Source organism: Stegodyphus dumicola, chromosome 8 (genome assembly GCF_044657685.1).
Source record: "Stegodyphus dumicola isolate Sdum_Otavi_A_Nest chromosome 8, ASM4465768v1".
In the NCBI taxonomy this organism is placed as follows: Eukaryota; Metazoa; Arthropoda; class Arachnida; order Araneae; family Eresidae; genus Stegodyphus; species Stegodyphus dumicola.
In genome coordinates, this window is record NC_140775.1 from 83,093,328 (window position 1) to 83,108,708 (window position 15,381).

Sequence of the window (15,381 nt, forward strand, 5' to 3'; positions counted from 1 at the left end):
ACGTTTAAGAAAATATATGCAAAATCAATAGCTACCACTTTTATTCGATAAAAATGAATTAGTATATAGGAGTTCGAAAAAATGCAAAAATTATAATTTTTACTCACGAGGTGCTGCTAGACATCTCAGTGTCTCTCGTAGTGTGGTCCACCAACCATGGAATCAGTTTGAATCCAAGGATTCTGTGTCTAGAAGACATGTTCCAGGTAGACCTAGAGTTTAAACCCCTGTGGGAGACCATTATTTAGCTCTTTGGGCTCGAAGGAGGTGTAACATTACTGTGCCATGGCAGATCATTTAGTGGCAATAGGAACAAGAATCTCAGCTACTACAGTGCACAGACACCTGCACAATACAGGTCTGTATACAAGACGACTGGAGGACACAGAGGTGCCTGTTTATGTTGGGCAAGAAAACATGTCTCCTGAATTAGTTAACAATGGGTGCCTGTTCTCTTCAGAGACGAGTCCACATTCACACTGGAGAGTGATTCAGGTCATCAGCTGATTTGGAGGGAACAATGCACCAGATACAACTAATCCCACATTGCGGAAAGACAGAATTACAGAGGTGGTGGAAAAATGGTTTCGGCTGGGATCTCTCTCAGTGGTCACATTAACCTGCATGTGTTCAATGGAGGAACTTTGACTGGACTGATATATCAATATCAGAACATTGATCAATATGTCCGCCCATATGCCGCTGCTATTTGTCTTGAATTTCTTTTGATGGACAACAATGCATGACCACACCAAGTTCAGGTTGCTGAAGAATATCTTGAGAGTCATGGTATGGAGCAGATGGAATGGCCAGTTCAATCCCCAGACCTTAATCTGAAAGAATTTCTTTGGGACTACTTGAGTAAAGAGACAGGTTGCTGCTTTAATGTCTCCTGCAAGGTCCTTAGATGAGCTTGAACAAGGATTACTCCATGTCTGGTCGTTGCTTCCCATTTCAGTGACCGACAACTTGATTGACAGCATGGTATGTCCCTGCTGGCAATGTATTGCAGCTTGAGGTGGACACATTCCTTATTATAACCCATTTTTGTAATGTCACCACCCCATTTTTCCTCAGAAAACTGTAATATACTGTTTCCTCAAGACTGGATTTCTCTGCCAAGGGTGCAATTTTTTGTTGTAATTCATGTTTATGTTAAAATTTAGAAACATTCTATGTTGCATTCATTAAAAAACTGTTTAGTGAAAATGCCCTGAAAGTTTCTTGTTTCTATGTTGCTTCATTCTCAAATTAGACACAAAAAACATGCTGTTCCTTAGCTTTTGGAGGGTAGTGTATATGTATGTAAGATAAAAAATATGTATATTAAAAGTATAATTTAAACTAGTGGTAATCCCACAATTTCCTCTATATTAGATAAATCGTAATAACTTTTATGGACTGCAATTTCTAGATCAATCCATCTTGCATGGTTTGCATAACGCTGTTGACATAACTAATTCTGAACCTAAGCTCACTATTTCAAGAACCAAAACTTCCTTTTGGTGAGCCCCATACTTGATAATTGCATTCTTTTTAGCTCCAGCTTGACTGAAGTCAAAATGGTACTTTTCTCCATTTGCTTGCTTGTGCTACTAACTATGCCATTATCTAAAATGTGATACTCTATATAAAATTGTGGGGTGCATATTGCACCCATGATCATGTGTGATGAAAAATATGTTTTTGATAATTAGTTTGTATCCACCAATAAAAGTTATATTCAATTCGGCCACATCTGTCTACAAGTCTTTCCTTCAAGTGTCATCTTTCTTACTAATTAAAGTCTCCCTAACTTATGCAGTGGACCATTATGCAGAAAACCATGTTGCAGCTTACTTCAAGTCATCTTATTACATATATATAATGATGCATATCTGCCTAATCCTAATGCTATTTTGCAAACATGACAAAGAATTATTCTTTATCAAACTAACTTACAGCTGAAATTGATATTAGATACCAAATATTGATACTTACAACTGAAAAACAGTAGGCTATTTTTGGTAATATATCAACCTCACATGTTTTACACAACCATAAGAAAAGCTAATTTTTATTAATACAGTATACCTATTCCAGCTACAGGCTTCATTCAAAAGTTGTATATATTCAAGAAACTTGAATACTATTTATGCATGTGTTTACATACAAGCTCCTCGGTAACTGTTATGAAGTACTGACTCATTGCAAAGAAACTGAAGATATTCATAAAACCTTAAGTACACAGTTTATGGACATCTTTCACATTTCGACAGAAGTACTTACGGGAACAAGATGATACTTACGGGATTTGTGAGCACAATTTTTGCATCACGTTCCCGGTCAACTTTCATTTTGAGCACAATACACTGCTCTCCTTTAACCATCACATAATCAGATATCACATCTTCTATCTGGTCCATAAATATCAGCTGAAATTCAAAAGAGAAAACTAAGATTAATATTAGGGAATATATATATATATTATTTTTTGTTATTTTTATATTTTCTTTCCCTCTATTTCTACTAGTTTGATGCCTATTGGTTAATTTTTATACATCTTTATGGGGAATTTTATATTTATTGGTTTTGAGTTTCTTTCATGTCTTTGTGGATATGGTTCTAAATTTCTTATACATACACATATACACACATGTATAGAATATGCATATAGTATATATACATGTACATACATGCATATATATATATGTGTGTGTGTGTGTGTGTGATTATATATGAAAGATAAAAAGTATATAAATAAAATTATAACTTATGCTAGGAATAGCCCCCTCCCCAATTCTTCATTTTAATTTAGGTATTTCTCCTTTTTGTTCTAAAAACAGCAGTTGCATATTACAACTTTTCTCGACTGCCTTATTTCTAGATTAAATCATATCATAAGACTTGCATAAAGCTAGTAATGTAAATGGAACTAAAATTCGATCAGCCAATAACAACTATATAGAGCTTTATTAAGTATCTTATTATATGGTATTGAAGTCAAAATTAACTCATTCTGAATCAAGATTTCATCATGAACACAGCGCACTTGCTGTTTCTCGGCTGAACTAGATTGCTACTGTACTACTGCATTCTTAAAAAAATGTAAATGTTTCTTTCTAGAACAGGCATAACTATTTTACAACTCCAATTTTTTCTGTGGCTCAAAAATGCTTAATTAAAGTTTAAAAAAATATAATTTAAATATATCACGTTGTAAGATTCTTAAAATATGACAGCGATAAGTTTCTTAAAATATGACAATCATCTAAAACTAATTTTTCTATCACTGACTTTTCATATTATACTCAAAAACACTATTTACTAACTATTTTCTACATTAATAATCAAATTTTTTTTACATTTATCTCATTATCAGAATAATTATAAAATTCCTATAATTCAAAATTTCAAACAAAAATTAAATTAAATTACTAACACCATACAATTTTTGTTATTTTCATAAAACAATATTACATTTTTTAAATATATTTTAATAAGAAAAATATTTCTTGCATTCACACTTGAAAGACTTTTTTCACAATCTTGCACTAGTGAAAAAAAAGGTACTTAATTTATTTGATGTACAGTCAAAGCAATATAAGCTAACCTTTGTGAAAGGGGTGGCCATTATATTAGCCTTGTTATACCCTGTTTGAAATGACAGGATGTCCACTTTGGTGGTAATGTCTTTTTCCCCCATTTTCCAACCTGAAAAAAGGGGTTAACTGTCAAGTTTGATGTCCCTGGAGTCTTAACCACTTATCCCTTTCTACAATCTTTGTGTTAAGGATCCGGTTTTTCCTATGATTTTCCTTTTCATTTTTGCAGTTTCAGAATTTCCAAGATAACTTCATTTGTAATTTTCTTGTAAATTCTTCCTATTCTTTTGAAAACTATACATAATGCACAAATTTTTCCTTCTGATTTCAAAGTTTTTCGCTACAAAAAAAATTGCAATATGAAATATTTAAACGATGTACAAGTCATACTTGAATTAAACACTGCATATTTTAAACTGTCAGTTTTCGCCCTTAAGCAGTACATTTTCACACAATTTTAATATTTATTTGGATTTAAAATTTTTATTTGTCTGCAATTTAAAATTTAACATTTCCATATAGTTCAAGTTTTTAATCATTTATGTAGTGGTTTTTTTAATTATTCCTTCCATGGAGAAAATTTTACAGAATTTGGATAATTTTAATAAAATATCTAGCAAAACAATGAAACATTGCAAGAAAATATGACTGTAAATAACATTTGAGTTTACTGCAACATTTGCATTATGCTTCTTTGTTTACGAAGCCATGAAAGTTTGCAAATTTAAGAAAATATGTTCATGAAAGCTATGAAAAAATTTTAGATGCATTTAAAAAAAAATAAGAATTTCTACAAACTAACAGATATGGAGGAATTTTATAACATAATTTCAAAATATAATAGAATTAATTTTTTTTATCACTTTATAAAGAAAGGCACTTAACTTGGTAAGATAAATTAAAACTATTACTTAACATCTCATAAACTTTTAAGAATGGAATGGGATGTAATATGAAGAAAAAGAATGACATTTTCTATACATACACACAAACATATATATATATATATATATATATATATATATATATATACTGAATAGTCTGATTTGGAATCAATTACACCTTTCAATTTTTGCTTTATAAGGAAAACCATCTGAACAGTTTACACAATAATACCTACATTTCCCTTTTTTTATGTTACAAGAAAGCCTCTTTTTCTAGATGAATCAAACTACTTAATAGCACTATTGTTGACAATAGCAAGGAACTTCCTAAAAGGGGGAAAACAAAAGGTACGAAAAATCCTGTATTTTTAAGGATATTACACTTGCTTTCAAATGCCCAATCTCAAAAGTTTAATATACAGAAATTATGCACTGGAACAGTGCTGTAATATGATTACAGGAATCTTTTTCACACGTCAACTTTAAAAAGTATAGTTTTCACAGGAAAGTTTTAAGGTGATAATGTGTCGTACATGAAGAAGCTTGCAAACATGATAGATTTAAATAATATTTCGTTTATTTTAAATTAAACATTTTGCAGCCACAAGTAATGATCTGGTACACTAATCCCGCCCATTCCAGAACTTAACATTTACATTTTTGACATCATTTTGGTAAAGACAGCAACAAAGCAGTAGTCTAGTTAGGCCAAGAAGTAGAAAGCAAGTGTATTGTCTTCAGAATTAAATCTCAATTCAGAATGAAACTGTTTCAGTTTCAATAGCATTTGACTGGATAATTAAAAAAGCTCTAAAATTATTATTGGTTTGGTTTATTAGATTACGGCAAAGCACTCGAGGGCTATCTACCTTAAGGGAGGCATGCCTTCGTGGAGGCTTTTTTAAGGAAATTGGCTCATATACCACGAAAACACCCATGCAGCCAGCTCGTTCGTGGAATTCGAACCACGGACCGAACTACCAGTGTTCAGCGACGTTACGGCTTGGCCGCTGGTGGGCAAAATTATTATTGGCTGATTGACTTTGATTGCGATATTTCACAAGCATTGTGTAAAAGTCATATGATATGGATTAATCTAAAACAAAAAAAGTTCAGAAAAAGTTATTACAGTAGGGAAGGTATGCTTTATACATGAGCATTTGATTTTTCCCCTCATTATAAAAGTCTCGATTCTCAATCTCACTTTGGCACTAAATAAAATACCACTTTATTGAAAAAAATAATCATTTTAGCATAAATTTGTATGATCAATAATTTGACTCTGCAGCTGTGTATCTGCTTGGCATACATGTCAAAATAAAACATTCTACATAGAAACACTGTTGATTTTATACCAACTAATATTTTATATCCTTGACTCCAACTTGGCAAATCATTATTTCTTATGGTTTTCTTTCATCACCGCATATTTATCAACACATGACAATTTGAGTAATGACTCATACAGCGATGCTTAAGCAATTGTTTTTTATATTAGTAACTGAATAATGGAGAGTATGGTAATCTTTTCGGTTGACATTATGCTTGGTGCTGATTATAGATTTAAGATAAATACGCTAAGAAATGTTGACAAGGAAAGATTTAACAAAAATTTATTTTCATATGCTAAAAATAGATTTTGTTAATGACATTCATAGGTAAAACCATTACATTTAGTGCTATTTGAATTAAGAATAACCGATTTGTTTTTCACACAAAGCAAAGACTGGCGCCAGAACTCACAAGGCCACACCGTGTGGCAGAATTTAGAGAAAACAAGAAGTTAACAGAAGTTATTTATTGCAATGACAATGCCCCAATCACCAATCAATTAATGGACAGTAAAATCTGTAGTATGGCTCTAGATCAAGAAAATAGCACTACCGAGAGTGAAGAAAGTGACACAGAGGTTATTTGAAAATGAAAACATTTTAATTGACAGGTTAATCAGAATTCTCGACCCAGCAAATACAGGACTTAAATAATGGAACTTGTAACTGAACAAGAAATTATATATGTCTATAGAATAAAAGAGAAAGTATCAGCACAAAAAACAAAGCTACTTAAACAACTTACATTGAAAGATATGTTTAATAAAGTAAACATATAAATATTAAGCTTTTTTAGTAAATTTTCATACCCTTTAGATTATGGTGCTTCATTATTTCATAAAAGGCCCGGTGGCGCAGTGGCTAGCGCATCGCGCAGCAGCACCACAGGTCCGGGATTCGAACCCCAGGCTGGGCAAGGTCAACTTAGCCTTTCATCCCTTGATTTCCATCCCTCGGGTCAATAAAATGAGCACCAAGTTCACTTGGAGACTACACACTGGGGGGTCCTGCGACAAGTTGACCACTTATTCAGAGCATATGCTTACACAGCCTGGGGCCCACGGTCAAAAAACCAGATTTTGGGAAACTGCAGGCCTTGGCCCATTAAGGCTGTTTCCACCACTGAGTTTAGTTTTTCATTATTTCATAAATCATGATTTCATATTTTTAATTTTATAATTCTACATGCCATCTTACTCGACTTAAACTGATGATCTAATATCCAGAAAAATCTCAAATCTGGGATGGCCGAAGTCCTGACAAGAAATAATGAAACCTTTTATGAAATAATGAAGCATTCATAATCTAAAGGGTATCAAAATTTACAATATGTTTACTTTATTAAACATATCTTTCAATGTAAGTTGTTTAAGTAGTTTTGTTTTTTTCAGAATCTCAGACTTTGTACTGTATAAGCAAATGCTGTTTTTAGAACAAACAAGGGAAACACCAAAATTAAAATGAAGAATTAAGCAACTATTGCTAATTTAAGTTATAATTTTGATTTACATAGCACATAAATTTAAAATTTAATGTATTAATCTTAAGAAATTATACTTCAGAAACCTCTTGAAATAAACTGATAGTAGTTTCTAATAATCTATTAAAAATATCAAAAATGAATTTAATTTTTTATACATGACAATAAAAAAATTTCCCAATTTATTTGGAGTACCAAACCTTTACGATCTACCCAATATATATCCAAGCTTCAGAGGATAATTGTTCTAATGATAAGATTTTTTTAAATAATTTTCAGTACTGATTATGATTATATTAAACCATACACAAATACTGCCACATCTGCAATTTAAATATTTTATAAAACAAGTTAATCCAATTCGTTTAGGGACTAATCTATGACACTGAAGCATGCATATTGATTTTCATGTAATAATTTGTAATGAATTAAGTAAAGTAAGGAATGTGAAAGGAGTTTTTCCAAAAACAGCACAATTATTTCACAAAGACTGATAAGAAACAAAAACAAATTTAGAAAATATAATACTGCGAATTAATGTAAATATTAACTTTTTGCTTGTTTTCTTACATTTAAAACTTTCAGGATAGGCCATTTCCTAAATCTTCAACAAGGCTCTGATTTTCAGTTCCTTTTCAAATTTTTTATAAATATATTTCTTTTTTGGATATCAAAATGTTATTTTTTAACAATCTTTTTTATCTACAAGGTTGTTTCTTTTTGTATGCATATATGTAATTAAGCAAGTAATACCTTGGTTAAATATTTATAACAAAATAGTCACAATAAATTTTAACACAGAACAAAAGTCGTGTATAAAAATACTTGTCATACATAGCATTCTTAATATTTAACAAAGATGTACCTACCACAAGGGAAAAAAATAAATAAGGCAGCAAATTTTGCTTACTTCTGGTTTAGCACTACTGGATTCTGTATGAAGCTCCAACCTGTTAGGATAAAGTTTACCATAGCGTGTTTGCCATGCAGAAGCAAACGGACCTCCTAACTTCTTGATGTAACCATGAATTATACAGTCTGACTCTAAATAAAATAAAAATTGCAATAACATAAATAAAGAGTCATCTTAAGACATCTGAAATCTTTATCATGTAATCAATGTAAAATGGAATAATTCATTCCTCAAGCACAGATAAAATTAAATTTAATTAAAAAATTTACAACAATATGCATCACAAGTTCAAAACACATTGCAAAAGAAATCTTTAAATTTAAGACTACCCCCTTTTGCAAGAAAAAAAGAGGATAAGCTCCATACTAAACAGGTAAAGAAAGTTAAAACATTATTTTACTCTACCCATATGAAGAGAGTTGTGGGCAGAAATGAAAGATTGTGAGAAAGGGAAGGGCAAAAGATATTATTGTTTGGATGGAGTATCCCTTTCTATAAAATAAATAGATAACTCTCTCTGACTTTTTCCCTACTCTGTCTCTTTAGCACCACACTGATCAAGCCTCACTAGGCCTCTGTGTCATAAAAAAGTTATCCTGTGTGATTTGTTTTAATCTACACGTTAAAATGTTTCTAAAGAACATGTGGCAGCATCACTGAAAATTACAGTACTGTGCCTTCCAAATGCTTTAACTGTGGTAATATCAACATTAAGCTTGAAAATTTCGATCAAATGCATTAATATCTTAATACAAAACCTAAACATTTTCTGTCAATTGAATCCTTTTTCAAAAATTTCATACACAAAATAACAAGAATCATTTTCGATTATAGAGGACAGGTCCCTTTAGAGACCTGTCCTCTATAATCGCTTTTTGTTGCTGCTTCTGAAGTTTTTCCGTGCCATTCTGATTTTTGTAGTTCTCTAATACATCAGTGTCTTCAATGTTAGTTTCCAAGCCCATGGTTTTGTTTAAAGAGGGAGCAATTATAAGAAGCACAATGTCTTAGATAACAAAAAAGCCCTCATTGTCAGTGACTTCAGAGTCTTTGCCTGCCAAACAGTCTTAATAATCTGGTAACCAATCCTAATTCATGTCAAATTCATAGAAAGTCACTTGTTGCCAAACTTTGTTACTCAGAATTAAGCAACAGATAAAATAAAATGATGTTTTAGAAGTTTCTGTGTGTTAATTCCATGGCAAAACTTTTTCAAAATACCTTTGAAAATCATTTGTTGCTATTTTATGTATTTGCCACTCGAGGCATCAATCATCAAAAACACTTTTTATTAACAAAAATTGTTCATGATGAGAAGCATTTATGACCGAGATTCCACTGCATTATTCAGCATTGTCTCCATAACAAGCAATATATTTGTACTCATCAAATAGAACTGTAATACAAGCAATATATCTAAGAGAACTCTAGAACATTCTTTGGAAAATTCAGATGTGCACTGTTTTACCTCCTTTGTATCACTTATGCAAGAGAGTCCTATTTTTAATAACTTAGTTTTCATTAAACTAACGACATTCTGAAAATGCAAGACCAAGTCTTTATACACAGGTGAAGCACTTACTGTTTTACCCACACACCTAATCACGAGTTGCTGTTAAAGAAAGCAATATATTACCATTGTGAATGTAAATCATGTTCAGGTTCTTTCCAATTTTTTCTTGCCTGTGGTTTCTTGAAACTTTTGGCCACAGGACACTACTACTTACTGGACACACAGTAATCGTATTTCAAGAAAATTAAGGAGAGTGTTTGTCTTGTCATTTAAAAACAGTCACCATCAACTTCTGAGCTATTAATAGCATTCGAATACTCTAGGTCTCAAGAAGAATAATGCCATTCCTTGTGCTAATTCTTGATCTCTATATCACAAAAGCACAAATCATGTTTTGACCTCTGTCATAAAACTAGAAAGTTCTTTTATTGGCCTCAAAGGCTTCCAAAAGATAAGAGCAAAGTACAGCCCTCATTTACAATGTTTTACAATTTAAACCTTATTGCCTTATTTTTCACTGCATTCATGAATACAGTTCACTTGTGCAGAGAGCTTAGGACCTATATATCCAATCAATTCTGTTCAATTCTGTCATCATTTACAAATTAGTGTTCCTGGTTGAAGATGACAGCCTTTGATGCATGATTTGTCTTCAATTATGGTTGTCTCCTTTTGAATTTCTTTATCCATGTGCGCACTTTGCTATTGTTAACCCTCTGGCTGCTCATCCCACGATTTCCACAGGCAACTCAAATGTAGCAAAATCTGCTCATCCCGCGATTTCCATGGGCATGTGTTTTTCTTCCTTTATTGAGGAGCGCATCCCGTTTTTTTTCCCGTTTAACCATTGAAATAAATTATATACAGTATTTGACGTATAGTTTACGTTTTGGCCAACATATATCGTTAGTTGTCCACTAAATTGCGGGATTTGAAGGTACGTGGTATTACAGCGCAAACTTCACTTTTTGCCGCATTTTTCTTACAGAAATGGCTGCTAGAAAACGTTCAGCGATTATCTTGATTATTTAATAAAATTGTTGAATATTAATTCGATTTATTGATTAGATTTATAATTAGATCTATTGAATTGATTATTAATTAGATTATTAATCTGGCACGAAGACTGTGAAGTTGGACTTTGCCTTGAACCCTGTTTTGAACTCTATCGTACTAAACTGCATTTCTAAGGTATTTTTTCCTCAGTGCTTCATATTTTCTTAAAATTTATACATTTTACTTTTTTATATTATGTAATAAATAAAAATTAACTGTAATTCGATTGAAATTTATTTTAAAAAATTTGTTTTTTTTTGCTGATAGCATCTGAAATTGGTTTTTCTGGCAACTTAGCTTCTCATGATAAAAATCTACATAAAAGTGTTTTCTAGAAAGAAAAAGTGCATTTTTCAACTTTCCAATATATATAGATTTAAAATATATATATAAAAAAAAAATTACACATTTTTTGAAGCGATTTCGGTCCACAAATTGAGCAGTCAGAGGGTTAATGGAATCATTTCATATACATATCCAGTAGCCTTTCATGGACTGGATAGAATTTCTTTTGCCATGAACTCAATGATGAACTCAAAGTATTTATATTTCTTATCCATGTTTATTTGCAAATGAGTAAACTATCTTTACATATTTGTATAAACAGTCTTTCTAATAATATGGAGTATGGACAATTTTTTGTTGTTTAATATAAAGATTAGATTTTTGCATTATTTTTAGTATGCGCATAGTATTGCATTATCATTTCAGATTAGATTACTATTAAGCTCTCGCTTTCACTTCTGCACTGGCAATAAGCTTACATTAACCATCAAGTTGTCTTGAACAACAGTTCTGAAAAATGTTTGTGCTTTTATAACTAAAATGGCTTTTGGAGCTTAATGGAAATATATTATGGGTCTTATTTTGATGGAGTAATTTTTACTGGAAAGACATCCACAGTTTCTGTATGCTGTTAGAAATTTGTAGATGAATTTACTTCAGGAAGATGATATAGTCTCATCTGCCCATTTCTTTCCACACCTTCCCAATAAATATATAAAACACAACACAAAGTTTTACTATTATTAATGAATAATAGGCCAAATGATTTAACTGAAATATTTACTGTGAAGTAAATGCAAATAAGGAAAAAAAACAATAATAACTAAGGACTCATAATGCACCCAACAAGAGCAGAAATTACACAAGTGAATTCACACAAATCGTTTTAGCTCTCTTCACATACATGAGTACTTTCAAGAAGTACTGAATAAAAGTTCAATACTGTTTCTTCACATATTAGATTAGAAAGGATGCCCACAGCATGCCATTCAAATAAAAAAACTATAAACGAATGAAGAGATGACTCAATCTCACTAGTCTAATTATCATAAGCAATTCAAATTATCAATACCCTTCTTCTATGCGTAAAATTTATAAACTAATATCAAGAAAAAAAATAATTCATAAAATTACATGAAAATTAATTGAGTGCATTACGGTGAGAACTAGGGATTATCATAAATTTGAAGCATCTGTAAATTTACTATTCACGTCAAATAATTTCAAAATTTACTGTTTTTTTTTTTTTTTTTTTTAAATTTTCACAGAATTTTTTTTAAAAAAATGACATGGACACCACACGACTTCTTTACATGGCCTATTAAATTATACATGTTTCTTGTTGCCCTTCATTTAAACTCTTTTACTCGAATTATTTTAATTTAATTAACAAAGGAAATGACATAAAAAATTTCAAATTTTGAAATTAGAAATCCCAGTCTAATTTTGTCATTTGGGAGGTCAAACTTCTCCTAATTTAATTTTTCATAACCAGTTTATAACTTTCCCAAACAAAAGCATAAGAACTGGGAGACTGCATTAAAAGTTAGATCTTGTTGCCTGTCAAAAATTTATTTTATTTATTTATTATTATTTAATTTGTCATTGCCAAAACATGAATATTTTCATCATTTAAAACACTTCTGTAATCCGATGTATACTACTATGACCATCAAGTGTGAAAATATAGGCCGGGTAAGAAGGTGGGTCATATATATGTTTGGTACTGCCTACTGCAGGAAAAAGGGGAGATGTTCAACTAGATGCTAAAGTAGTGCCATACGCAAAATTTCAATGTTCTACAGTGAACTGTTTTTCAGTTATGCGAGATACATACGTACAGATGTCATGAATCCATTTTACAATCTGTTTTTGAAAAATCAGTCCTTTATTCTGCCCGCATATGTGGGCATCATCCAAAAAAATTGTCCGAATGGATTGGGGTACGATCAAAATGAATATTTCTGTTCAAATATGATACTGGAAATTTTTGTGATTACAATACTTCCTTTACTTCACACAAGAAAGCAACTGATGAATTAAATTAATTTCTATCAACATCATTCTAACTTTTAAAAGAAATATTTGTAATAAAAATTTTGCAATTATTTACAGAAATTAAATACCTTTTTCATCATCAAACTTCATTTTCATTTTTGCTTTTTTCTTTTGTTCGACTTTATCGGCTTCCAGATTTATTGTTTCAAATACAGTTTCTGCAATTTCTTGTTGCCACCTTTCAGATATAACTACAGGGAAGTTTTTATAAAGCTCCTGATCAGCATCTGTTAGCTAGAGAAAATACAACTCCAATAAACACATTTATACAGATATTAATGGCAAGTTTAAAAACTGTGAAACACTAGAAAACAAAACAGGTAAAAAGAAAAAAAAATTAAGATTATAAAATAAAATAACGTACACAAAAAAGAAAAGAAACTACCACATACCAAATATATTAACAGTTCATCAAGTTCTCCATCTTAATATATTATTATTTATAATCTAGAAATAAACATTAAATGAATGCATAATGAACTAAAGATTTAACACAACCAAGCTGGCACCAGCAGCAAAACTATTTTATATTACAAAAAGCAACCCTCATGCACATCACTTTCATAAAATCATAGCACTGCTTTACATATTCTACTTAAATTATCTTTTATTTATTTAAACTCATAACATAAATAAATATATTACTGTAATAAACTTAAAAATAATCTTATAAAGCCATAATAACTATATTGTAAAATCTAAATTTCATTGCCAAAAAAAAAAAAAAAAAAGGAATGAATAAATTAAAGGCTAAAATAAAGCAATCAGTAAAAGCAATTTACAACTGTCCATTTATACTATGTGTTTAAACACTTAATCATAATTTTTTTAATATAAAAGAAATTTCTATTTCATAATCACAGCTTAAAAAAATATAGCTTTATGAGAATTAATTAATTATGGCATAGTCTTTGACATGAAACTATTGTCAGGGTTATTATGGTTCCTTTTCATAGAGAAATGTGTAAAAGAAATTAGTCAATATTCCATTACACACACAGAGAGAAATAAAAAATTTTCACAACGAAGAAATGAAGGTATATTTATACCTGCTTTTACAATGAAATGAAAGTGTATAATAGAGCATTAAAAAAGATAATGACAGGTACTTGCCCTCTTAAAATAAAATACTAAACAGCCATTTAAAACAATAAAATTTCTTAAAATGTAAAATTTATGAAGCCAGTTCAATGAATAGAAGCAATATTTGCTTTATATGCAGCCTCACACTGTAAATATTCACATTAGTTAAAAACATTTCGTACTTGTACATGCAAAATTCAGAAAAGTGCTCAAGAATAAATTCACTTATTTAGTTTCATTTCTCCATATTTACTTATGATTTAAGTCTTCAGTTTTTCATGAAGGAGAGCTAATTTAGCAAAAAATTCAAGAGTTGTTTGTATTGTTGATTAACAGTTCTACGTAAACATCTGCACAAAAATTTTTACTTAAATATATCAAATTATCATATATTTTTATTAAATTATCATATATATCAAATATCATATAAATATATTTTTTTAATATGCACAAGGGATTTCAGCTGAAGTTTTTTTCAGCTTAGCACAAGCACTTGTTAAATTTTCAGTGAAATTACGATTTTAGACATATAATGATGAAATCTAAAATAAGATAATCTCCGATACCCTGTACAACCAAATCTCAGTATTACCGGATAACTGTGTTATTTAATACCAGATAACTGTGTTATTTAAACCTAACTAGATAACTGTGTTATTTAATACCTAATATTTTACTAAAATAACATCCTTGGTACCAATTTTATTAACATTAATTAACCACGTTTTGTTTTGTTATTTCATTATTTACATATACATCACCAATTTTTTTATTTTACACAAACTTTTATTTATCTTTTTATATTTTATTTTATGACTCATTATTTATTGTTTCATTTAAAATTATTTTATTAATTTATTTTGTTCACTATTCCTGACTCTTCCACGGGGATTCAATAATTTTAGAAATTAAGCTAACCACCCTTTTGGAGCCAGCTGCGTGGTTTGAGTCTTATAGGCATGGTTGTTTGCAAGAATACAGTGTCTCTGCTGCATGAACTTACAATACTGATAAGTCAAAAGTCCTTTTGAGAGGTAGGTGATAAAGCGAGTGATGAAAGGTCCTTGGATCCTTTTTCCAGGACATTTCCTTCAAATTTGGAAGGGAGCTGGACAAATTTCTGTTGACATTTATTAAGGTTCTCAAACCTAAGCCAATGAGAAGTGCATCTCTTTCATTTAGGCAACAATAAAA

General features: G+C 30.6%; 1 protein-coding gene across 4 annotated transcripts in view; it reads right to left on the minus strand.

The window, feature by feature from the left end:
- Positions 1-15,381, minus strand: part of Gprk1 (G protein-coupled receptor kinase 1) — a 368,709-nt gene that overhangs the window by 17,710 nt on the left and 335,618 nt on the right. For all 4 annotated transcript variants that reach the window (XM_085822051.1, XM_085822049.1, XM_085822052.1 and 1 more), the window contains 3 exons: positions 13,173-13,338; positions 8,190-8,323; positions 2,289-2,414 (listed from right to left, as the gene is read on the minus strand). In XM_085822051.1, the coding sequence (XP_085678177.1) occupies positions 2,289-2,414; positions 8,190-8,323; positions 13,173-13,338 (426 nt within the window). The remainder of the gene's footprint in view (positions 1-2,288; positions 2,415-8,189; positions 8,324-13,172; positions 13,339-15,381) is intronic.